General features: G+C 40.0%; 1 protein-coding gene across 2 annotated transcripts in view; it reads left to right on the top strand.

Moving 5' to 3' along the window:
* The window catches only part of LOC126473782 (tuftelin-interacting protein 11), a 145,559-nt gene that overhangs the window by 109,981 nt on the left and 8,576 nt on the right, over positions 1-27,002 (top strand). For both annotated transcript variants that reach the window (XM_050101050.1, XM_050101051.1), the window contains 4 exons: positions 19,443-19,639; positions 19,915-20,136; positions 24,414-24,620; positions 24,725-24,873. In XM_050101050.1, coding sequence (XP_049957007.1) covers positions 19,443-19,639; positions 19,915-20,136; positions 24,414-24,620; positions 24,725-24,873 — 775 coding nt within the window. The remainder of the gene's footprint in view (positions 1-19,442; positions 19,640-19,914; positions 20,137-24,413; positions 24,621-24,724; positions 24,874-27,002) is intronic.

Raw genomic sequence — 27,002 nt, forward strand, 5'->3', positions numbered from 1 at the left:
TTTTTCATATTTATTGTAATATTTTCATAGATTACAAATTGTGCAATAACTATGGCAAAAAGTATAATCATTCTTTAAAAAAAAGTGTGAAGTGAGTTCTTGAGCAATTTCATACTATATTAGCTTTTCTATGGAAAAGTCGAAGTGCTCGATGAAACATGTATTCAGCCAGGTAACCAACAGAATGTTTGTTGCACAGCAGTGAAAATTTATTATAATACTTGTCGGAAGTATTCAGCTGCCGCAATTTAAGCTGTGTGTTCATGATCTTGTGTAACCACACCCTTAAAAAATTATTTTTAATGACCAATACTATATGTAAAAGCTTAGCTTTTCTTGTAGCTGTAATGTGTGTATATTAACTTAAACCATTATCATTTCTTATTAATGTGTCTGTGTTACTTAACAAGGATGTTGCTATTGACTGACTACATCACATGTCTTATGCTCTGAACATCCGCTGTCATTGGCTGACAAGATCACACAACATGAACTCTGATTGGCTGAAAAAAGAGCTTCACAATCTCGATTTCAGTAGTTCAGCAGCTACTGTGCTATATTTGTTGGAATTCGTGTTTACACGTTTGTAATATGAAAATATGCACTGTAAATGTTTCCATACATCAAGGGTCTTCCCAAAATGCATTGTTTTTTCCTGGTTTCTTTTCTGAAAGTGATGGGAAGTTCTGTGACAGTATAAAATCTTCACCATTCTAATGATTGATAAGTTTTACAGCTGCGAGGGAAAGTACATTGTCATTTAACACAGAAAAAAATGTGTGTTCACCAGGGGTTGACTGTATTTTCACTTGGGGAAAAAATGCAACTCTTGTTCACTTGACCACAGTGTCTGGCTGCCGAGGTCTAGAGCTGGGAAATCCAGGAAAAAGCTTGGACTTTTTTTCCCTTGTCTGTGTATACACTCTGTACTTGTGAATTAAGTAATGAGATAACCTTACAGCAAAGCTCCTCAACAAGCAGCAACATAAAAGTTCTGAATCATCATCTGGATATGCATTTAAACCATCGCTCAGTACTAACTTTTTCTGATGATTTCCCCCTTCATTGCAAGGTCAGCAACTTAATGTCTAGAGAAGTCTCACCATTTATGTGGCTACTGTTCTGCACTGCAGTCTAAGAGGATTCAGGCTCCACATGGAGGAATAGGAAGCGCTTCATGGCTCTGCATACAACAACATTATTTCAAAATTGATTTCATCTCAGTGTTAATGGTAAGATGGCTGAAAGCAGACTGTTGTTCGTGTGTAAGACATTTCATTCCTGATCGGTTCTCCTCGCTACCAACATACAGACTGCTGCTATATCAATATACATTTGTTATATATTCAAAATGTGCTCCATCTACTTGCTGCTGCAGCAGCCCCGTGATAATGAGATATATTAGTGAATGCTAATGAGCCTTTTATTCTTGGCAAAGTTAATGTATGTAACGCATTTTCACCTCTAACAGGGTTTTAATAGTTGATCATCTCCGTAATGAGTGAGTCCTATGTATTCATGGAACAGCACATATTTTCTTTACTATAAGAATTATCTGCTTCATAAGCTCTTCTGCATTTCCACCAATGTATGCTCAGAGCTGCTGGTGGAAATATGTATGCTGTAAGCTCTCCAACAAAAGCATCATCTTGACCTTGAGATACTTGTGACACAATCAGGAAGCATAATATAATCAGTGTAACTAAGATCATTGGTTTCCAAGCTGTTTCCTAGATTCATACACAGTTTTATATATCACACCTTAATGAGCAAGAGAACAGTGTCTGCAAGACTCATTTTTACATCTTGGCCCTGCTGTCATGACAAACAGCATCAAACCACAGATGGAAATGCCTTGCAACTCTTCTTGTTTAATGACAATATTATGAAAAGGATAGATTGACACTCGCCTTATAGCAGAGATGCTGAGTCGCAGAGGGTGGCGGGGCGGCAGGGGGTGGGGTTGGGGGAGGAATAAAATAAAAAAAAAAAATTAAAAGGGGGGAGAGAGAGAGAGAGAGAGAGAGAGAGAGAGAGAGAGAGAGAGAGAGAGACTGTCAAAGAAGTAAGTTTTTGGCCAAAAAGATCTTTATCAGAATTAGACCACACACACACACACACACACACACACACACACACACACACACACACACACAGAGAGAGAGAGAGAGAGAGAGAGAGAGAGAGAGAGAGAGAAATACAACTCTTGTATACGTGACCACAGCCTCTGGCTGCCGAGGTCTTCTCATATAAAGATTTTTTTCTTTTGGAGTTTTCTGATGCTCTTTTGGTTTTTCAATAACTTCATAATTACATTTGATGTTTAGCAGATTAGAGAGGAAGCAGCAGCTGTAGAATTTAAATGTTCTTCAGATAAGCCCATCTGTGTTAAAGATAACTGTCAGTGTCTTGGCCTTAACTTAGCTAAATTGTGGAATGAGGATCCTCTCGCTAGTATTATTGCTTAAAAAATTTTTGGAGCTCATTTGATGATGGGTTTCTCAGGTGCCCCAACCTCGTTCAGTGAACTTGAACTTGATGCTCCATTTAACAATTCTGCCAATTGACTAAAAATTCCATAACATTTATTTGCTGTGTACCAGGTCAGTGTATCTTCTGAAGAAACCAGTCTTGTGGCCTTGTGCTGATGAGATAAATACTGGACCAGTTTCACAAGTTAGTTTGAGATTTGATCACTTGAGAGTCTTATGGGGAACCTACAGTGTGTTGTCAGGGTGGCTGCCTCATATATTTATTTAATAAATTATATCCAATCCAGTCACAGTTTTCCAAATTACATGTTTTGACTATTATTCGTTGTCCATATTAGTATATTTACAAGTATAAAGGCCTATCCTCGGCTGATGACACGTAGTACTAGTAATTAGGTATTGTAGGTATTAGGTCTGTAAGGAGCAGAAATATGTGAACACTGAGTAATTTTCACCAATTTATTCACAAATATAGGTTACAATAACATGCATACTATACAAACTCACCTTCACTGTGTCTGTCACCCTAGCCTGAATAATTACAGACTACCAAGGCTAACCAGTGTGAACTGAGAAAGACCAATATTTGGTCCAATCCTCCACTGACAGTACATCACACACACTTTGCCAGCATCACAGCTGTGGAGGCATTTTGTGGCGGGCGGTCACCTGCACTGATGCAAGTAGCTGGCAGCTGCACGCATGTGTGAGCACGAGTTGCTGCTTGCATGCCTTTAGCTCTTACAATCAATCACGTGCAGAGAAGAGCTACCTAAGGTGTCACCTGGGCATCATAAATTGCTTGTTGCAGCATCGGAAGTGATTGCAGTATTTATGTAATTTTCAGACTCAGTAATGGTTGGCACTGACAAGTGAGCTTTTGATGTACTAACTTAGTGGCGATGTGTGCTATAGAAACCAGATAAAGTAATATAAGAATTAAGAACATAATATTGCCACTAATTAGGGATTAACTTTACTGGAAGGCTCAAAAGACTTAACCTCTTTGCTGACCATAGAAAGAGACTATTTCGTGTTGGAAAGGAGAATGTATGACTTAGTGTGAATCAGAGTTAGCAGTTGACATTTTAATATCATTTTCACAGTTTGAATTTCGAAATATGTAACTACATCTGTGTAGATTATTTTTGAAAGGGCATCTGACCACCTGGCCATTGTGTACCTTACCACATTAGAACCACCATCAGTCCTCATATTTTAGTCTCTTTAATTCTCAAGATTGTCTCTTGATTAATATTCCTTAACACTTTTGCTGCTTTGGGTGTCTAGACGTGTCCTGCTACCCATTCCCCAGGTGATGTGGACATACATAAGTGCGCTGCTTTGGTCTTTCTACCATGCTGTGGATGTCTGTATTCGTCTGAACTGTTGACCACTCACTGCTGCAGACAAATTACATCCACATGTATATAAGTGAATAAAAAAATTTCGAGTATTTATCATACAACGTGTGTGTCAGTATGCTATCATCTGCAGAAAACCTTGTTTGAATATCTTAAATTGTTTATGTGACATGGTGATTGTTATGCCCTCATGATTTGTGATGTGCAGAGAGGTGGATGGGTGCATTGCACATGACCATCCTTCAGACATAAAACCCAATAACTCGAGAATGAAATGAGATATCGTTCTGCTCTCTGTTTTAAATAAAATTTTGATATCTTATCTACATTTCATTTGCTGCAACATATGAGCTAAAATCAACTACACGCAAGGTTTACCAATGTGTTTTTACCTCTATAGACTCTTTAAAATTTCATAGAATGTTTTACTTAATTTTACACAGCACACTAAGTTTTGATGGACAACGAAAAGAAATTCAGTTTTTTATCGAGAGAAGATATCAGACTCTAAGATGCGCAAAAATCCAATTTTTTCGCCTAATAATTAATAAAATAATGATTCAGATGATTTTATATTGGGTGGAACGCTGTCTCTCAGCAGACACACCAGCATTTGGCGAGCAGTACAGCATAACAAAAGACACCTCAACACAGAATGCAGAGAGCACGTCTGTAACAGTGAAAGGGTTAATTATCCTGCATCATATGAGAGCAGAGTTAATTTGAATATTATAAACAGATCATTAACAATGGTGTGTAATTTGGAGACAATTCTTGACATCTGTATAAACGAAACTAACCTCTGCGTTGCCTGCCTGTCATTTGAGATATTTGTGGTTTAAATATTTGTAATATACAACACTGTAAACGTAAAGAAATTATAGGATGTTAGTACTGTCGAGGCCATATTTAGGCAGGTACAGGGCAGCAAAATTTTTGGGGCAGAAAAATTTTGCCATTGGTTTTTTTTTTTTTTTAAGTATAATTTTAATGTTCATTACATCAGCCTTCAGGCATTCGATAATTTATCGGCAAAGTGTTGACAAATAATTGTACCTGTCATTAAATTCGTATTTTACTACTAGTCTACCTAGTTTTTCATGTACAAGCACATTAAAGCTTTGTCAAACAGGAAGTGCACAACCTGTGTGGGCACCCGCTGCACTCTCTGTGTTGCGCGGATGCATGCTACAGCTTCCTCCTGGTCAAACAATTGGTGGGTGCCCACACTAGCCCGCCCTTGCCTGTATTGTGCAGTTGGCAGTTTGTGATTTTCTACAAAATCTGTGGCAGGCAAATGTGCACAAGATGGCAGCAGAAATAGAAAGAATGATTGTGTTGGTGCTGGAAATTTATTTTGTACGATACGAGAATATGACACTGTGATTATAAAAATGCGATGAAAAAGGCAGCAAGAAGGAAGAAAACTGACGCAAGTGTATTTCAGACTGTAGTGTACAGTACAGTTCAGTTGGAAATAATAATGGGTTTGCACAAACTAGTGGTGTCATTGTAGGACAATTTAAGCTACAAATATACCGTTTTGACAACAGTTTCCGCTGTATTGATTGTAAGTCTATAGGCCTCAAAAAGTCATCACCATTGAGTGAGTATACTGAAGGCATTTTTCGCCACACACCAGCCCTTGCATATTTGTTTATTGAAAACTGCTTTTGAAGGATCTTACAGGGCTGCTGGGGAACCTTTCTTCACCTGTGAGCACAGGACAGATGGACATATTTGAGGCCGGGCATGATTTCAAAGGCTGATACATATTCCCCATCTGAACTCCCATAAAAATTCAGAAATTTAAAAACTTATGCTGCCACAGTGTCTGTCATAGTGATCCATATGATAACCATGAAACTGTGATCAATAACTGCAAGCCAGACATTGAAAACAAGTTTTTATAACAAAAATAATTTGAGCCACTATTTTTAGGACACTTCATTCTAACATGCTTCCCATCTACGTTCTCAGTGCAGTTAGGGAATTGTCACCATTCCATTAGTACCATCTCAATTTTCTTCCAGAATTTCTCTGCTGGTTGAGATAAATACGGTGGATGTGAAATGTCGTAGAGGTCTTGACACCCACATATCTAACTTAGCTGGAGGGAGTTGCCTTTCCCATGTGGAATTAAAAAGCAATGGTCTGGTGTGAATCACCAGTGGCCAAATATCTGGAACCAAATGTACTGTTTGTTAGTAGTAAATGTGGCGAATGGAATGAAGTAATTTGCTTGTGGTGTGACAGACAGGTGAGGCTGTTTGAGCAAAACAGGAGAATCTACAAGACTGCTACAGCAAATACTTAAAATTCGTAAAGGGAGGCACCAGTTGAGCCAAGAAGTATCAGAATTGTCCATGAGCAGGTCATATGAGGTCATATGGAGTTTCTTCCTGATATACAGTTGCCACATCATAAATATCAAATGTGTTGAAGAGTCAGAGAAAACAGAGAAAAATTTCCTGATGATTGGGATTGAGAGGAAGAAGCATAATTCAATCCCTAATGAGGGACCACCTGGGGGGGGGGGGGGGACCAAAGCGAAAATAAATAAATAAATAAATAAATAAAAATGTGGCTGCAATCACAAGAAACACCCCCCTGCAATTCTTTTATCACCAAGCTCAGTGGTGTCACAATGTAGTGCTGGTCACCGTTGCAATTTTTGAATGGGGAATCTTCCAGTGACTTTTCTCGCACCAGAGAAATGTATGAGAAGGCAAAAGTTTGTTTCAGTGTAGACAATTGTTGATTGATCTGTAGTTCGCACTTGTTTGTCTACAGTGCTGACAATATTTTTCAGTGTATATTTTATTCATATAGTTCAATGTTTTACGATAATAACTATTTTTGAAAATATACAGGTACAGTAAGTAATAAACTAAACTAAATGGTTTCTACAATAAATACCAATACAATGCAATAATACACCAACAACAATAATAATACAATAATACAATAATATAATAATACAATAAATATCTATCATAAATAATATTCTACTAAGCAGTGACAGAAGAATCAATTACATCACAAATAAAGTGCTTACCTGAAAGAAATTGACAAGTCTTTCCTGTGAACCTGTGGCTTTCTCTTGTTCATTTGATTTTTTGAGATTTTTGGTTAAATGAGTTTGTGTAATGTTCCCAGTTGTTGGCGAGACATTCAAAAATAACTGAAGAAACGGTGTTCGCAAGACCAAATCTCCTCGCAAAGACAGTGAAATTCCCTGTCATATTGTGGTTTAGTGTTAATTTTATGTTTCTACTTTTTTTTGTTCCCTCTAAGCGAGTTTGAATAAAGGCAACAGTTGATTGTCATTAGAACTGCTACTCATGTTTTTTGGACAGCAGCTGATTCACTCAAAACGAGCGTAGTTCAACAACTGGATAGCTGCATCCTGTCTGCCCTCTGTTTGACTACAGCTGATCGCAGTGGCAACAGAGCGTTCTGAGTGCACCAGCAGGGCACTCTCTGTCGGACACAGCCTTACTCTCCATGTAATCACATAGCCTACAAGATCTTGCGTGTGGTGTGTTGTTCAGTTCTTCATTCATTGATAGTTACATTGCTGTCATACACAACACAGCATTTCATGTGGTTCTCTATTTAAAATTAAAGTACGTAATTCGAGTACTAACATGTATTGATGTATTTGATGTAATCAAAGTACAGTGGACTCTTGACTATCTGGCTCATGACTATCCAGTCTTTGGACTATTTGACCTACGGGTACTTAATTAACATCGTAATACTACTTCTCTGCAATAAAATGAGGATTAATTTGTTTTGCACACCAGTACTGAACTTTTTCAAAGATTTAGCAAGCAGGCACTGGCTGCAATTGCGTGGCCTTTCAAAATGTTTTGTACATCTTTTTTGCTTCTAATACATGTGGAGTCACAGTTACAATATTGAACAAATTATAGGAATCACTCAACAAAAAGTGATATTAGAAGTGCTCACAAACAACAATGAACACATGTAGAGAACAGCTGTCCTGGCAACCCTGTGTTGTTTGTTTCTTCAGTTGCATATCAGACGGCCTACTACTGGTTTTTTGTTGTCCTAGCTTCTAGGGGTCTAACACTTTGTGGAGACAAAGAAATGTTTGACTGTGCAAAAAATGGAAATATCATAATTTGTCTGGAAATAATTGCAAGGTGTGATTCTTTTTTTGGCTGACCATATAACAAGGTTTGGTGACTCAGGAAAAAGATTTACTTCATCCCTCTCACTAGCAACTTATAAAGGTTAAATATGTCTTTTGGGGAGGTCAGTGACCCAAAACATATGTAATGAAGTTATTTATTCTAAATATTTTTCAATAGTAGATTCTGCACCATATATCACATAAGGACCAGTGAAGTATAATAATTAGATACATAAACGGAGATGGGCTCTCAGTTGAAAGAGTCCTGTGTTTTATAATAAATGCAGGTCGCAAAGCAGTTTTACAGATTTTGCTTCTATGTCTGTAGCTAGTCCTGCCATCAGGTGCTGAGTATTCTCTGGGTTGCACAGTATTTTATTAGATGAGAACCAGTTTAACGTTAAGGTGTGGGTGTACTGTGATTTCTGGTGTAACCTTAACATATCTCGACCTGAGGTGATTAAAGTTGTGTTGCCTGCATATCAGATAACTGACTGAAGTGCAGCATAATGTGGTAAACCGTTAAATGCAACACTGAAGAAGAATGGTCCAAGGACAGAGCCCTGAGGCACCCCATAAGTGACTTTCTTCAAGGAAGAATGCCTATTTTTAATTGACACAAATTGCCTCCTGTTACTTAGATAAGAATTAATAGTTTCTAGTGCTGTATTGTTTGTTCTATAATACTATAGTTTGTCTAGTAAGGTGTCATAGGGGATACAGCCAAAAGCATTACTCAAATCCCATACCTCTAGAGAGACTGTATTCTTATTTTCAAATGCAGTTAATGTCTGATTAACAATTTCAAAGACAAATTTAGACATGGCTGTTTCTCAGCAACCATATATTAATTTCAGTGTAAGAATTATACAGCCAACTGGTTGCAAATAATTTTTTGGTACACTGACCTAGGTTACAACACCTCTAAGGATGTCTTCATCAGTGTGAAATTTTGATAAAACAATAAAACTACATTGCAAAAAAGCAATCGTCAGAATTAAGAGCAGGTGTGCTAAAGTCAAAAAATAAAATAAAACTTTTCCAGTCTTTGGCAGAGCTCCTTCTGTGGAATTTTCATAGGCAACTAGTTTGGCAAGTTTAACTTAAATTTTATATTTTTTATATTTCTTTTATGTAAGCTTTATGAAAAATTTCGTACAGCTCTGTGCCACATTTGTAATTAATTTTATACATATTGTAAAGTGAAATTTTTGTGATACTAGCAACATTATCAGTGTATCATTTAAGTTTTTCACCTTTTCTGTTTGGTTTAGAACTGTTTCTTTTCAGTGGTGAACAAGAGCGCCATAAATCAATATACACTGTGTGATCAAAAGTATCAGGACACCCCTGAAAACATACGTTTTTCATATTAGTTGCATTGTGCTGCCACCTACTGCCAGGTTCTCCATATCAGCGACCTCAGTAGTCATTAGACATCGCGAGAGAGCAGGATGGGGGGCTCCGTGGAACTCATGGACTTCAAACGTGGTCAGGTGATTGGGTGTCACTTGTGTCATACGTCTGTACGTGAGATTTCCACTCTCCTAAACATCCCTAGGGCCACTGTTTCTGATGAGTTAGTGAAGTGGAAACTTGAAGTGATGTGTACAGCACAAAAGCTTACACTCCGACCTCGTCTGTTGACTGACAGAGACTGCCGACAGTTGAAGAGTGTCGTAATGTGTAACAGACAGACAACTATCCAGACCATCACACATGAATTCCAAACTGCATCAGGATCCACTGCAAGTACTATGACAGTTAGGCAAGAGGTGAGAAAACTTGGCTTTCATGGTCGAGCGGCTGCTCATAAGCCACACATCATGCTGGTAAATGCCAAACAATGACTCACTTGGTGTAAGGAGCGTAAACATTGGACGATTGAACAGTGAAAAAAACGTTGTGCGGAGTGACAAATCATGGTACACAATGTGGCAATCTGATGGCATTGTGTGGGTATGGCGAATGTCCGGTGAAAGTCATCTGCCAGCGTGTGTAGTGCCAACAGTAAAATTTGGGGCCGGTGGTGTTATGGTGTTGTGTTCTTCATGGAGGGGGCTTGCACCCCTTGTTGTTTTGCATGGCACTATCACAGCACAGGCCTACTTTGATATTTGAAGCACCTTCTTGCTTCCCACTGTTGAATAGCAACTTGGGGATGGCGATAGCATCTTTCAACACGATCGGGCACCTGTTCATAAAGCACGGCCTTTAGCAGAGTGGTTACATGACAATAACAACTCTGTAATGGGCTGGCCTGCACAGAGTCCTGACCTGATTCCTATAGAACACCTTTGGGATGTTTTGGAAAGCCAGCTTCATGCCAGGCCTCACCAACTGACATCGATTCCTCTCATCAGTGCAGCATTCTGTGAAGAATGGGCTGCCATTCCCAAAGAAACCTTACAGCACCTGATTGAAAGTATGCTTGCACAAGTGGAAGCTGCCGTCAAGGCTAAGTGTGGGCCAACACCATATTGAATTCCAGCATTACTGATGGAGGGCGCCACGAACTTGTAAGGCATTTTCAGCCAGGTGTCCAGATACTTTTGAGCCCATAGTGTGTGTCTTAAAGAAGTTAATAGAGAGAGTTTCAACAGTTGGTTTGTCTACAAGTCCCAGTTTGCATTTCTCAGGCAATCTGTGAATAAAATCTGACCTAAACACGTCATGCCTGGCTTCGTATTTGCAGTCACACAGTTATTATCTGACTGTGCATAATGGTACGTGAGGAATGGTGGATCATGATCTGCAAAACATAAATCTGCTATTCTAACAGCGTATAAGTTTCGTGAGAAATCAGCTATAATTTTGTCCAAAAGAGGCATTCCCACTTGTTGGGCTATTATTAATACAATATAAATTTAATGACCTGAATAGGTTTAAAAATGTTTTAGGGCTGGACTCATCTGAGTCAGACAGCCCTATATGTTGAAATTGCCATATACTGCATTTGTTTTGAGTTTTAAAGTTTTTCTCATCATTTGTCAATTTCCACCCCCCCCCCCCCCAAAAAAAAAAAAAAAAGCTACATCGCCATTTGGAGATATGTATACAAACTGTCAATTATTGTACTCTGCTTGATCAGTCTTATACAACTCAATTCTCCATTTAATGCAGAGGAGTATGAGCATAAATTTATTTTAGAAAATGGTGTGTATTGTCAGGTACACATTGCAACCCCTACCCCACATTTTTCTTCCCATTTCTGCACATTATAGCTGCCAGAATGTACTCATTAGGTATGAAGAAATCTACTAGATTTTCTATAAGCCAGTGATCTGAGACACACAATTCATTACATTTTATCCAGTAATGTGTTCCTAATACTGTGAATGTTTACTTGCAGGAGGATAAGTAATTAGCATTTTTTTCTCTCTAAGCAATCAGGACCCAGTATTTTTTACAGGAAGCATTTGTACTGTGTGATGACTCGCACTGTGAACAAAGAAGAATATACGGGTATTTGTCTATTGTAGTTCTCTGTTGACACATGAACTTTAAGTTAAATTGCATCTATGGGGTATTGTAACAACAACTGAACTTTTTGATTGCTTATGTTCTAAGAACATTTTTATATTTTTAATACAGGTGACTGGTTCATTATATGCCACATAATTTGAACCACTTAAATACATAACATAGTTTCTTGCAACATTACTTTTGTTTGGCTGATATCTTCTAGGAGAGCACTCGTTTTTGCTCCCAGTTTTGGGGTTCCAGTAGCTGCAGTGTTGCTATTTATGTCATTTACTACACTAGTTAATTTCTTGCCATGATTGTCCGCAAAAAACACCACATTGTATTTATTACCTCATAGATTTTTGTTTGAATTGCCATGTCTTTAGCCAGCAATTTAGTTTCCTGTTGTTTATAAAAGTGTTCGTTGTCGTCATTATTAATACTACAGTCAGTGTCTGTGCTGCTTTTGTGACAGTATGTTTATCTTGGCTTTTTGTTGCTGGTGATACACATTTTTCTTGTTGGAGTTGTTATTTGAAGCACTAGAACCCTTGTTCAGAGTAAGGAGTTTGTTATTATCAGCGTTTTTAGTCACATCATGAGCACAGTACATCGGTTGTGTGTTGCTCACTTTCTGTTGTTAGTTTTTTTGTTTTTTGTTTTTACTACTTTGAATTTCTTCATGTGGTCCTCATATTCGAAATGTGTTGTAGCTAATTCCTCTTTTAGTGCATTAATATCTTCTTCCTGTGATGCCAAAAGAACTTTAAGAATGCATACAATGAAGCATTCAGCAGATGGTTTTTCTGTTAATATTTTGTGTGTCTTCAAGAGTTGTCCATGTTCAGAACGTATTGCTGCTAGATCTTCTTTTACTATATTTATTTCCTTTTCATTTATTGTTAGGGAATCCTTTAAATTGATTTCTACTAAAAGTTTGGCACATGTACAACACTGCCACTGATCTTCATCGTTTATGAATTTGTGAATTATTTTTACGCACTTATCATGATACCAACACTTTCATTCTGTAGATAAAATACATCTTACTATCATTATGGAGCACATATAACATACAGAACAATCGCATAATAACTAACTAAATATTAGTTACCTGCATGGATACTATCAGAAAGCTTCGCTGCATATAGTTACAAAAAGTCCTACTTCAAGAGAGGACAGAAATGTCAGTCCATACCACGTTATTAGTAGAACTGTTTTCCTCATACTCTAATCGTTGAACTACTCAAGAATTTCTTGTCAAAATTCGTGTCACTGTCTTTGAAGACTCCATCCTCCGTGGGTGCTGATGACCATGATGTTGAGTGCCCCTCAAACCATCATCATCATCATCATCATCATCATCCATCCTCCACCTGACAATGTATGCTATGAGCATGTGGAACTATATAATTTTTTGTGCCTTGATACTTTTATAAGAAAATTTAATGTCTAGCAGCAAATTTAATTAATTCATGTGCTAAACTTACCACCACCACCACCACGATCATCGTCATTGTTATCAATCTGCTTCAAGTTTCAGGTGCTGTAAGTACTTTTATTGTACTAGTTGAAATTGATGGAAAACAAAATAAATTGTGGTACGATGTAGAATTGTTTGTATGAGGGTATGTAGCCATATCTTATAGAAGAAGGAATGAGCAGTGGATAGGTGCGCATACATGATGATATTGATGGCTGTGTGTTCCCATAGGAGACAATTGCAACGCATTCAGGTTTTCAGTAGTTTACCCGAACGATTAAAAGTGAATCCACGAATAGCTCCTTAAAAAAAACCCTTGGCCAATGTTCTCTCCATCTTTCTCTCCTTTTCCAAGCTTCTGGTGTATCTCTAATGATCATATGTGTGGAATATTAAAACCTAATTTTCCTTCCTTCATTCATTCATTCACTCAGATTTCTTCTTCTTTGTCAGACCACACTAACCTCATGTATACATGTACAAGAAAGAGCCATCAGCTTTCCCTCCTCCTAACTTGCCTTTCCTCCTAACCCCCTTTGCTCATAACCCCCTTTGCTCATAACCCCCTTTGCTCATAACCCCCTTTGCTCCTAACTCCCCTTGCTCCTGACCCCCTTTGCTCCTAACTCCCCTTGCTCCTAACTCCCCTTGCTCCTAACTCCCCTTGCTCCTAACTCCCCTTGCTCCTAACTCCCCTTGCTCCTAACTCCCCTTGCTCCTGACCTCCCCTTGCTCCTGACCTCCCCTCCCTTTTGACCTCCCCTCCCTTTTGACCTCCCCTCCCTTTTGACCTCCCCTCCCTTTTGACCTCCCCTCCCTTTTGACCTCCCCTCCCTTTTGACCTCCCCTCCCTTTTGACCTCCCCTCCCTTTTGACCTCCCCTCCCTTTTGACCTCCCCTCCCTTTTGACCTCCCCTCCCTTTTGACCTCCCCTCCCTTTTGACCTCCCCGCCCTTTTGACCTCCCCGCCCTTTTGACCTCCCCTCCCTTTTGACCTCCCCTCCCTTTTGACCTCCCCTCCCTTTTGACCTCCCCTCCCTTTTGACCTCCCCTCCCTTTTGACCTCCCCTCCCTTTTGACCTCCCCTCCCTTTTGACCTCCCATCCCTTTTGACCTCCCATCCCTTTTGACCTCCCATCCCTTTTGACCTCCCATCCCTTTTGACCTCCCATCCCTTTCGACCTCCCCTCCCTTTCGACCTCCCATCCCTTTCGACCTCCCCTCCCTTTCGACCTCCCCTCCCTTTCGACCTCCCCTCCCTTTCGACCTCCCTCCCTCCCTCCCTCCCGGCCTTCCCTCCCTCCTTCCCTCCCTCCCGGCCTTCCTTCCCTCCCTCCCGGCCTTCCTTCCCTCCCTCCCGGCCTTCCTTCCCTCCTTCCCTCCCTCCCTCCCTCCCGGCCCTCCCTCCCTCCCGGCCTTCCCTCCCACCCGGCCTTCCCTCCCTCCCACCCGGCCCTCCCTCCCTCCCTCCCTCCCTCCCTCCCTCCCTCCCAGCCTTCCTTCCCTCCCTCCCTCCCTCCCTCCCTCCCTCCCAGCCTTCCTTCCCTCCCTCCCTCCCTCCCTCCCAGCCTTCCTTCCCTCCCTCCTAGCCTTCCTTCCCTCCCTCCTTCCCTCCCTCCCAGCCTTCCTTCCCTCCCTCCCAGCCTTCCTTCCTTCCCTCCCTCCCTCCCAGCCTTCCTTCCCTCCCTCCTTCCCTCCCTCCCAGCCTTCCCTCCCTCCCTCCTTCCCTCCCTCCCAGCCTTCCCTCCCTCCCTCCTGGCCTTCCTTCCCTCCTTCCCTCCCTCCCTCCCTCCTGACCCACCTTCCTAACCCTCACTCCTGACCTCCTTTCCTTCCTTCCTTCCTTCCTTCCCTCCCCTCCTGACCTTCCTTCCCTCCCCTCCTGACCTTCCTTCCCTCCCCTCCTGACCTTCCTTCCCTCCCCTCCTGACCTTCCTTCTTTCCCTCCCACTTGATCTTCCTTCCCTCCCTCCCTCCCTCCTTCCCTCCCTTCTCTCCCTCCCATTTGATCTTCCTTCCTGACTTTCCTCCCTTCCCTCCCCCCTGGCCTTCCTTCCCTCCCTCCTGGCCTTCCTTCCCTCCCTCCTGGCCATCCTTCCCTCCCTCCCTACCGACCCTTCCTTCCTTCCTTCCCTCCCTCCTGGCCTTCCTGCCCTCCCTCCTGTCCCTTCCTTCCCTCCCTCCCTCCTGGCCTTTCTACCCTCCCTCCTGTCCCTTCCTTCCCTCCCTCCCTCCTGGCCTTTCTACCCTCCCTCCTGACCGTTCCTTCCCTCCCTCCTGGCCTTCCTACCCTCCCTCCTGACCCTTCCTTCCTTCCCTCCTACCCTCCCTCCTGACCCTTCCTTCCTTCCCTCCCTCCCTCCCTCCTGACCTTTCCTTCCCTCCCTCCCTCCCTCCCTCCCTCCCTCCTAACCCCTCCTTGCTACTAATTCTCCCTTTCCTCCTAATCTTTCCCCTCCTTGCAACAATTTTCCATTTACCTCCTCCTTCCTCCTGACCTCCCCCCCTCGTCCTCCTGACCTCCCCCCTCGTCCTCCTGACCTCCCCCCTCGTCCTCCTGACCTCCCCCCTCGTCCTCCTGACCTCCCCCCTCGTCCTCCTGACCTCCCCCCTCGTCCTCCTGACCTCCCCCCTCGTCCTCCTGACCTCCCCCCCTTGTCTTCCTGACCCTCCCACTCCCCTAGTCCTGACCGTGTTATCTCATCCTTAATGCTACCTTCCCCATAACACTGGCTAAATTCTGGCTCTTTTCCAGCTTGAAACCCTGTCCCCAACCTTTATCGTTCCTTCCCTGCCAACTCCCCTCTCCTAATTCTCATACCCATCCCTCAGATGTTGACTCATCATGCGTAACACCTTCCTTTCTCCTTCCTCCCAGTCACCTTCCGTCCCCTTGTGCACCTTCTCCCTCCCTCACCTAATGGTGCAGTAATTGTTTGTTTGTCTATCCACTGCCCTTTTCTTTTTCATTTCAGTTAGGACATTACACTATCACATCAATGAATTGTTTGTTTGCTAAAGAAAGTGTATTTCAGTGTGCGTGGTAGGCTTTGACTGCAGAGTCTTATCTTGAATGATGAGAAGCAACTCATGTTCCAAAGGAAATTTTTGTTTGTTTGTCACAGAATGCTCAGTGACCAGGCTTTGTATTTTTGCTATTGATGGCAGCTAAATGCATTATTTTTGGGTCCTCTGTGTTACAGATAAAATGATTTCTAATTCAATTTCCTGTATGACATGTCTGTGTTAACATTGGAAAAACTTATTTAGAAATTATTAATATTATTTGAAAGGCACATTTGGAAAAGGTAAGCGACCTCCAGCACCACATCTGGAAAATCTTTCTTTCAAACTTATCTGCAGAGCTGTTCAGTGCTAGTTATTCACTTTTGCTATGTAGGGTGTTAACTACTGTTAATTTCAAAATCTGTATTTATGGTAATTACTACAATCTCATCATATAAAATTACTATTATTTGTAAGAAGACAACGTTGACTGCCTAAAGTTAATGCCAAAAAGGATTTTTTGAAAGCGCATGGCCAGTTCTTTCCCTAACTCGAATAGGGCTCAGTTTCTAACCATTTCGTCTTTAACCAGATTTTAAACACTAGTCTTAGTTCCTTTTGCAATGGCCAGTTTATTATATCATAGTTTGCACCTTGAAGAAAGTGGCAGGAAAGTACTGTACTCGAAAATTACTTTGATTCAAAAATTTTGAAGTAATTGACCTGAAAATACCACTAATTCAGAGGTAATGTAGTGGAGGTAGCAAGGAAGTGAATATAATAGTAAAGATCAATTGCTCCCATTATTCATTATTCAACTTATACTCCTGAAAATACATGCCTCATCCATTGAATTTAACACAGGCTGGCAAAATATTTCTTCCATATGTTAACAGCAGTGCCTTTCTTGACACATGGCTGAGATTTATACACTCTTCACTTAATATTGGAACGAGTTATATGCATGTCATTTATTACAATTAACTTCCATTTGGTACATCCATGTGTCACTCATAATACATTTGTTAAAATTTTAGAGAGATTGACCAGGACTTACCTTCAGTAGGTGCAATTTTCAGTAGTGTTAACAGAAATACTTTGAAGTTGAAAGTAGTGGTCCTAGCTTTTGGACTGTTAGACTGTGTGTTCTTCTTCTTCTTCTTCTTCTTTTTTTTTTTTTTTTTTTTTTTTTTTTTTTTTTTTTTTTTTTTTTTTTTTTTTAAAAAAAGAAAGAAGACAGATTGCTGGGGAAAAAGGGAAAAACAAGGGGTTCGTTCAGACTGAGTGGAGTGTGATGCACCTTGTTACTGAAAAGAGACATAAAAGATGAAGGACAAAGTATATGTGGTCAAGAGAGCTCATTGACAAAGACTCTATCATAGATGCTAGAAGAAACAGGGTGAGAAATAAATGTTGATTAAAAGAGGAACGAAACGGAAAAGCGAAAATAATAATGAGTGATTCTTCAGGCTTTGTTGGCTGATTTACAAGTTTCTTTTTTTTTGCAGCTAAGTTGTCATTTACTCTTTCCACAATATTTCAACAACTTCCCTGTGGTCAATACAGCAAGATAAGATGCCCAACAGTTACAGTGAACTTAGTGCAGCTGCTTCACATGACAACTCTGACCAGTCATTTAACAAAGTTCTGTTTATGGTTCTATGGCAAAGTCTTGGGCAGCTAGTCAGTCTTACAGCAGCAGTTTGAAGTCTGTGGAGGAAACCTGGCTGTCATGGATCTTCTTTTGCCATATGAAGCTTTGTCACATGTTAAGTGCAGATTTCATTACTCTCTGGACTCCAACCAAACTGTGAATACAACATGCCATGTGGTATCCTAGCAGTTGTTGCCAAAATCGTAAAGGAATCAAAAGAAATTCCAAACCAACTAAAAGACTATGCCAAAATGTGAAAAAGTTTAAGTTACTTATTAAGTTTGGTTAGAGTCTGTGTAGCAGGAAACGAAATGTGCACTTGAGACATCATGAAGGTATCAAGGGAAATTGTCGAAGTATAGTGTAAAGAGAAAATGACAGCTTAAAACCCATAAACTTGTGATGCAACAATAATGCAGCTAAGGAATAGGAAGAAACACAAAAATAGAGTGGAAGAGCTGGGGATAACTCTCTCTCTCTCTCTCTCTCTCTCTCTCTCTCTCTCTCTGTGTGTGTGTGTGTGTGTGTGTGTGTGTGTGTGTGTGTGTGTGTTGTTGGAAAGGACGGGAGAAAATAAATGATTAAAGAATGAGTGGATAATGAAATTTTACCTCGTAGGACAAGGGAGTGGATTTTGCTGGCATAACTAAAGTACAGGAGATTGAGATTATGAGATGGTGTGTTGGAGAACAAGTTCTTACTTTTGCAATTTTGGGAAATTAATGCTGGGTGGGAGGAACGAATGGCCCTTGGGTGTAGCAGCCACTAAGGTTTTATCTGGAACATTTGTGATGTTAAAGGAGAAGAACGCCTGAGAAAGATTAGTGATATATATGTTGGGAATTGGTGCTGGGGGGAAATACATTTACAATTGGACATGTAGGATTTAGGAAAGCGGGCATTTGATATGTGAGAGGGGAGTCAGTAATTGAAGTGGAGGTACTATAGTTTCTTCATTGGTTTGATGTATTCTGAGATTAGAATGGAAGCCTTTTTGAGATGGAGGTTAACATCCAATGAGGTATTATGACCAGATAAATTAAAGTTTCCCCCTCTCCCCCTCTCTCTCACTTCTCACTATATGTTTTTCCTTCCTCTCTGAACTGAAGCTGACACAGTGTTTATCAGTGTGCTATCATTGACATCATACTCAATCTATAGCTTGCTGTTTGCCTTCACCCATCCTGGTAGCAGGTGGACTACTTCCCAGTCTTTGTGAGCAGCAGCCCCCCCCCCTCCCCCCTCCTTACTCTCATGCCTTGCCCCTTCCACCTCTTTTTCCAGCTTTCCTCTATCAATCCTTTTCTTCCTCCCTGAAGTTCCAGTAGCTAGACTCTACTTCGTTTTTGTTGGGGTTTCTAAAAATTGCATCTCCTGAAGGTAACTTTATTTTTACTCCAGCTAATTTTTTTTTAGCTGATATTAGATTACAATTTTAAGGTGCTAAATGTTGTTAAATGGTGACCTGTTAAATAAATAGATCAACTTTCATTCCTGAGGCACTGGATTAACATGTAACGTGCTGCAGCAAGCAGTTTGATGCCGGTTGTGTCTCAGCTAAATCTAGGTCACCTTACAGAGAGAATTTTCAGAACTGTACGTCCCAGGCAGTTTTTCCCCAAGTGCTGTTCATATGTAGTCAGTGAGTGGTGGAAATAGATTAATGAATTTTTTTTTGGAGCTATTGTTATTCAGTATAATAAAATTCTACCACATTAGTGTTAATTGTTGATCTTTAAATTTGTTGACTTTTTCAATGCTTCAGTAAGCAGATTATGTATTTCTTATTCTTTCATTGTGAATACTTTGTTGACAGCACATGGAATTGTCGAGACTGTGAACCTGTCATCAATCTCCTGGAACTCTGGCTGCCACTGTTGCCAACTTGGGTCTTGGAAAATATCAGAGAGCAGCTAGTTTTGCCTCGTATTCAACGGGAAGTGGAAGAATGGAATCCTGTTACTGATACTGTCCCTATACATGCATGGATACATCCATGGCTGCCATTGCTTGGTATGTAAGTTCACATTGATATAACTGGATCACGATACAGGTACACTTACTGTACTTTTCAGTTTTACTGCTAAATCATCTTCTCTTCAAATAGTACAGTAATTTTATTTCTTTAATTTGTTCTGAAAAATGAGTCTCTTTCACTTTTAATGCAGGTTTGAAAAGGGTTTGAATTCTCTTTCCTGTTTAAAGAAATTTGTGTATAGTGATGCTTAAATATTCACTCATCATTTTATTGTGTTAGAGATATTATATTCCTTTTATTTTCGCTGCAGGGCATCGTATGGATTCTACTGTGTTCCCTGTCATTCGTAGTAAGCTGAGCAAAGCATTAGTAAATTGGCATCCTTCAGATCATTCTGCAAGGTTGATGCTGCAGTCCTGGAATGCTGTTTTTCCTCGTGGTGATATGGAAGCTTTCCTAGTGCATAATATACTGCCAAAATTGCAGTTAGCATTACAAGAAATGACTATCAATCCACAACAGCAGCAGTACGGTGAGTTGATTTTATAGAGTTTCCTTTTATAAAAATATTAAAATAGCAGTAACATGAAGATACTTAATGCAAGGCGGTCCTGTTTTAATCATTGCAGCATGATTTTAACATGTAGCATTGGTCTATCAGATTAGGAGACCTAGCAGTGCATAGCTACCTAATCTTTCATTTGCCGCACTATGTTATGTGGAGATCTCTGAGTCATGGCACCAAGCTTAACCTTTTTCTTTTTATTCTCATCCATGATAGTGACATTATCTACATAGGTTGAAGGGTATAGTATTAAAGGACTTCCAGTAAGTGCTGGACCGTAGAGTAATGTGATTGAATGTTAGACTTCACAATGACAACATTTGCTGGGATACCCTAAATTGTGAATATTTTCTTTTGTTTTAAAAAAGGAATTAAATAACCTCTATTAGACATCACACTTCTAAATGTTGAAAATGAGCTCACATTAGGTTGGTGCATAAGTTCATAGTGTTTTTGTTTTGCAATGTTAGTATTCCAATCAGTGTGTTTATTTATCGATTGTCATTTTTTTTATTGGTAGTTCCCTGTTGCTATTTGAGTTTACGTATTGTCATTTAGAGATAGTGAGTGGAGCTGTGGACACTAGAAAATGGAGTGCCAAGTGAAGAAATCAGAACATTTCCAACATCTTTTTTCTGTTTGAGTTCGTTAGTGGGGTGACAGCAGTGGAGGCAGCCAGAAACATGTGCACCATTTATGAGGATTATGCCATTCTACAACACATGGCAAGAAAATGATTTTCTCAATTTAAGGAGGAAGACCTTCGTGGTTTGATGATGATTGTTTAAGTGCATTAATCCACAATGATCCATGTCAGTGCACTCGAGAGCTGTTAGATTTGATGAACTGTGACCATTGCACCATCATGCGAAATTTGCATGCATTGGGTAAGGTTCAAAAATCCGGTGCGTGCTCTAAGCCAAAATAACAAGAATCAGCAATTGGACATATATGCAGCTGTGCTTGCTCGTCATCAATTGGCTAGTGAACAACACCGACGATTCCTATCCTGCATCGACACTGGTGACGAGAAATTGTGTCTTTATGCTAAAATAAGGACTGCTGACAAAGGCCTTAATGGCCGAAAGCTATAATTGTGTGAATATTTTTATTTTGCCTATCGCGACTCAGCATCTCTGCTATATAGCTAGTTGCAACTTTTCTTCTCTGGTATTGTTATTGACCATATCCGCTGTAAGATTTGCTCTTTGCACCCTTCTACCACCAATCTTTACTAATGTTTAAGTGGAGAACATATTCTATCAAAGTGAGAACCACTTGTATACCTGCTATTACGTAAACACTGTTCGGCCTTTTATGTCTCCATGATTACCATTATGTTATCAGTTAGGATGAATGGGCATAGTTGGAGGGTATGTACTAGCAACACACAATATCCTGTTGCAGAGCATGCTCAACAGTTTGACAGTCATCCTCGGTGCCTATTTCACTACGTTCGCCCTCTGGATTCTTACCCCAAACAACAGTTTCTCTGAACTCTGAAGTTGGGAGCTGGCGTTATAACATGTCCTTAGTTCTTGTCACCCAAATAGCCTTAATTTACGTTTATTTATTCAGTCTCAGCATTTCTTCACAGTAACTATTCCTTTCTTCACTCCCGTTTAATTTTCTATGTCTTTCATTTTCTGACCTGTCCATTTTTCCACTTTCACCCCACCCTCCCCCACTCCCCTCCAACCTCTTATCACATAAAATGCTCTTAGCTCTCCAGTCTTATTAACTCGTCCACAATGTTTTGGCGGAAATCTCTGTCTTGGGTATTACCCTACCTTCCATGTTTAAGATCCCACGTTTTCAAATCTCGTCTGGTGCAGTCCCCAACAATCATTCTTTCCTTCTCATCACATCTAGTAGATATCCCCCGACCTGGGATTCAGCATGATTTTTCCGAACTCTCCCTGTGTCCTGAACCTCAGCAGTTCTTTTCCTTCACCCACCGTTTTCCCTTTCATCCCTTCTACCAGGAGGAGGAGCCACGCTCCGAAAGCTTGCATATTTAATACCTTTGTATGTGTGTCATCCTGCCACAGCTTGGTGAGTGGATTCTTTTTGTCTATGCAGTTCTATTATATTTTCAAAAAAATGATTACTTTTGAGGATAATAAGCGGATAGACTTAGAGAAGATGATGGCAGCCAACTATCTGAGCTTCTGTATATGCTTCTTTTTATGTGTTCTCCATTCTGTTTGGTATGATTGTGCTTTTAATGGCTTGGTTTATTGTTCAATATTTTGATTCTTTGATGCACATGTAACTATAGTTATCTTGCAGCTGATAGGGCATGGCATATTGAATGATGTGACAAAATGGTTGAGAGAATTTGTATTTGGGAGAAGCATGACTCAAATCTGAAGTCTTGCAATTCTGATTAAAGTTGTTTGTGATAACCTAAATCATACAATTTGTCAACCTCTTCCTATTGTCTAACTGGATGAATCCTTTATTTCTTATTGTTGGTGGCAGTACATTGAGACTAGAAATGACAGTTGCAAAAGAAAACCAGGTGGTCTGCCTACACCTGACCAGAACATTAACGATAAAATGAAAATAGGTTGCTTGCACAAATAACTACGCTTTGGCATTGAAGCAGCAGTGAGGAATCATATTGGCAAAGAGATACTTAAGGAAGAAATGTAGAGATTAGATAGTTGTGTGGATGGTATGAAAAGAATCTCTCACACATCTGAATGACAGAAAAGTTGAGCAGTAAACAATGTGTTGGAGGGAAGTAGCCCTAACTAACAAAATGTGTCAGGTTAAGTTTCTGTTACGTAAGAAGCTTAGCTTGATGTTTATTAGAAGATAATACTTTACAGTTGTAGACCTTACATGCAGTTACTGATCTGTTCTCCCTTCATTCCTTTCAGTTTCATTCAGTTCACTTCAAGTAAATTTTTGTGTCACTGATTCTGCTCTTTCGCGCCAATGACTGCAGCTCTTCACGCTCCATGATCCAAAGTGGCATTTGCCATTCTTAAGATTGCCATCTCTTGTGATTTCCTTTTAATTCATATTCTTCCAACTACTTTAGAATTTTATTCTCTGGCATTCACTTGTTCGTATTTGGTGATCTTCGAATGACAAAATTTTGTCTGTTGGTAGTATTTCATTGCCGGTTACCCTGCTGCACCTTCATGCTATACATTATTTTACTTGTAATTTATGGGAAGTTTTCACTTAATCGTGTAATTGTCGTTTTTCTGACATGCCTTTCTCTCATTTGCTGGATGAAGGAACATCTGCTTCTGATGACTAATTCTTGTCACCACCTTAACAATTTCAGAAATCATTACTTCTCACATACATTAGTTAATGGATGTGAGTGCAGCAGTATTCTTCATCCACAGCAAAAAACAAACACATTATTATTTGTAAGTGTTGTTTCTTTCCTATCCTAATATATACTTTATATATAGGGTTGCCCAGAAAGTAATGCACCGCATTTTTTTTCTCAGACAAAAACAATGCTCCGAATGCGAAACATGAAGTACGTATTATTTGAAGTCTCCTGAGCGAGTACGCCAAGTTTCCGTCACTTCCAACAGATAGAGTGGCTGCAGGACAGTTTCAAAATAGCATCTATAGGCGATGTATGTTACAAGGAACATGCCATCATTGAATCTCTCACTGCAGAGAAAGGAAACTGTGAGGAGTATTCACAAATGCTTGTGCAAGTCTATGGAGCATCTGCTGTTGACACAAGTACAGTTAATCACTGGGCAGGGAGGGTGAAATCGTCAAAAGGCAGTTCGGTGGAGCGTCACAATTTGCAGAGGTCAGGGAGACCATCCACGGTTATCACAACTGACAGCCCTGACCTAGCTGCCTTGGACTTCCTCTTGTTTGGGCCATTAAAGGATGCTATTCGTGGAAGACTTTTGAGGATGATGATGAGGTGATTCACACAGTGAAGCACTGGCTCCACCACCAGACAAGGATTGGTACCAACTGGGCATACACTCCCTTGTTACATACACTCCATAGTTTCACGCTGGAAGAAGGCTATAGAACAGGAGGGAGGTTACGTGGAAAAACAGGGTGTGTACCTAAGACACCATTCTTTTGTGCATGTAATTCTCATTATATTCAATAAAGAAGAAAAAAAAATGTGGTGCATTACCTTCTGGGCAACCCTCGTATGTCACACACGTGTTATGTGCTCTTTGACGGTTCTGTTACTAATCTCATTTAACTTTATTATGTATTTTTGAATTGTTTCTCAGATCAGTGGAAATGGGTCATGGACTGGCAAGATCTAATACCAACACACACGATGGCCACCCTGCTGGAGCGATTTTTCTTTCCCAAGTGGCTGCAGATACTGACATTGTGGTTGAGCCATAATCCAAATTATGAAGAAGTGACGAACTGGTACACTGACTGGAAAGGCATGTTATCTGAGAATTTACTTATACAACCTGGAATTCAGGGTAAGTCCCAGATGCTGGCATTGTGAAGCAATGCTTTACTTAGTTTTTACCTATTCAGCAGGATTTGCCAGTAAGGAAGTATGTTTCTTTCCATATCCCTGTAGAACAGTTTAGGAGAGCACTGGAGATGATGAACAGAGCAGTATCAATGCAGTCGCAACCATCATCCCAGCCAGGTGCTGTAGAATCTGTCTCGTACCTCACCAACATCGAACAGACCCCTGCTGCTCAGCGTGGGAAGGAACGGATGGAGGTTTGTGTCATATAATTGATACATTTATTAATATTTTACATACCAGAGCTATAACATTTATCTATCTGTGGAACTTAGTGTATTTTAGAAAAGAATAATGTTTCTCATAAAAAGTAAGGGGAATATTGCATAGTGTTGTTTTCTCTCCCTTATCTTACTTATTTATTTAAAGCCTCTCCCCTTAGTTTCTCCCTCATTATGTTTCCAAATCCTTAGTATGTAGGGCTTTGAGCTGATGATTACCTGAGCATTGTAATTGAAAAATGTAACTTATTCCCAGTTAGTAACTTGGGAGTGCCATGATAGTTGCAGCTTGGTGTCAGTCATTATACTATCATTAAAATAATGCAGTAAATTTCAAACACACAAAGAGAGAACGTTCTGTTAACATGAAATAGAGCCTAAAATAAATTATTACCACTTTTTTCTTTGGAATAGTGTAGGCTTTAGTCCTCCCTTTGGATCTCTAGGAGGGAAGTGCCAAGGGAGGGGGCAAACTTGAGGAAACAATTGAATAACCAATGAAAGGCTAATATTCTATGATTGGGAGTGTGGAATGTTAGAAGTTTGAATGTGGTAGGGAAATGAGAAAATATGATGACCGAAATGCAAAACGCAATGTAAAATTAGTGGTGTGATCAGTGACATGAAATGGAAAGAAGACAAGGAATTTTGATCAGATGAGTATAAGGTAATATAAACAGCAACATAAAATGGTGTAACGCGGGCAAAATTTGCCATGAATAGTAAGGGCAGAGAGTGTGTTACTGTGAACAGTTCAGTGATAGGATTCTTCTCATCAGAATCGACAGCGAAGCAGTGCCCCAAGATGACCTGTAGTGGAGTAAGCAATGGAAGAAAGATAGGAGAGTATGGACTCAGGAATAGAAATGGGAGAGGAGAAAGACTAATTGAGTTCTACAGTAAATTTCAACTTGTAATAGTGAATTCACTGTTCAAGTATCACAAGAGGAGAAGTTACACTTGGAAAAAGGACTGGAGACATGGAAAGATACCAACTGGATTCAGTGTGTAAAGAAGTGGGATGCTGAAGTAGTGAGGACTGATGAGGAGCTTTTGAAGTTTGTTAAGACTGTAGATAATGCGACAGTGAATACTATAGTAGGCAGTTCAATTGAAGAGGAATAGATGTCTAAAAATCGTAATCTTAGAATAGAAAGTGGACAGACAAATATAGGAACAGGGAAGGTAAGAAGCAATGCAAGGCAAAACATTAAGTAACAGAAGAAACACTTCAATTACTCAGTGAAAGAAGGTGGTCACAGATGTTCAGGAAAAGAAAGGAATATGGCAATATAAGTCAATTAGGAATTAAATAAACAGGAAGTGCAGGAAAACCAAAGAGAAATAGATTCAGGAAAAATGCTTAAATCTTGAAGAAGGAAACAAAAACATAGTCATTGGAAGAATTGTTTAAGTATATAGAAAAGTCAAAGCAGCCATCATAAAGAAAATTAAAAACAAAGGTGTCTACATCAACAGTACAAGAGGAATTCCATTGTTAAACACAGAGGAAGAATGCAAATAGGTGGAAAGAGTGTATTAATGGACTCTATAAAGGGAAGAACTGCTGACATGCTAGAAAAAGAAATGGGAGCCAATATGAAAGACAAAATTGATGATATGTAGCAGAAATGAGATTAGCAATAAGTTTATCATGAAATTTGGGGTCCACGATTTCATGAAATGAAGGAATTCTGCTCCCTTAGAAACAAATTAACATTTGACAGGCAAACAAAGAAGGAAGTAAAGAGCATACCAGCACAGGCGAAAATGGCATTTTGGGGTAGTGAATCATGAGCACTGAAAAAACCGAAACAGAAGAGAATCATCATTTGAGATTATGTGCTACAGAAGAATGTTGAAAATCAGATAGACTGATATGGAATGAGGAGGTTCCACAGAATTGAATTGGCATGGAGGAAAATATGTGGAAAACATTGGCAAGAAGGGAAGACAGGTTAATAGGACATCAGAGAATAACTTCCATGATGTTGGATGGAGCTGCATAGGGGAAAAACTGCAGTGGAAGACAGAGATGGAATATATCCAGTGAATAATTGAGGATGGTGGGTGCAAACTGTACTCTTGAATTGAAGAGATTGGTG

This window comes from Schistocerca serialis, chromosome 4, assembly GCF_023864345.2.
Source record: "Schistocerca serialis cubense isolate TAMUIC-IGC-003099 chromosome 4, iqSchSeri2.2, whole genome shotgun sequence".
Lineage (NCBI taxonomy): Eukaryota > Metazoa > Arthropoda > Insecta > Orthoptera > Acrididae > Schistocerca > Schistocerca serialis.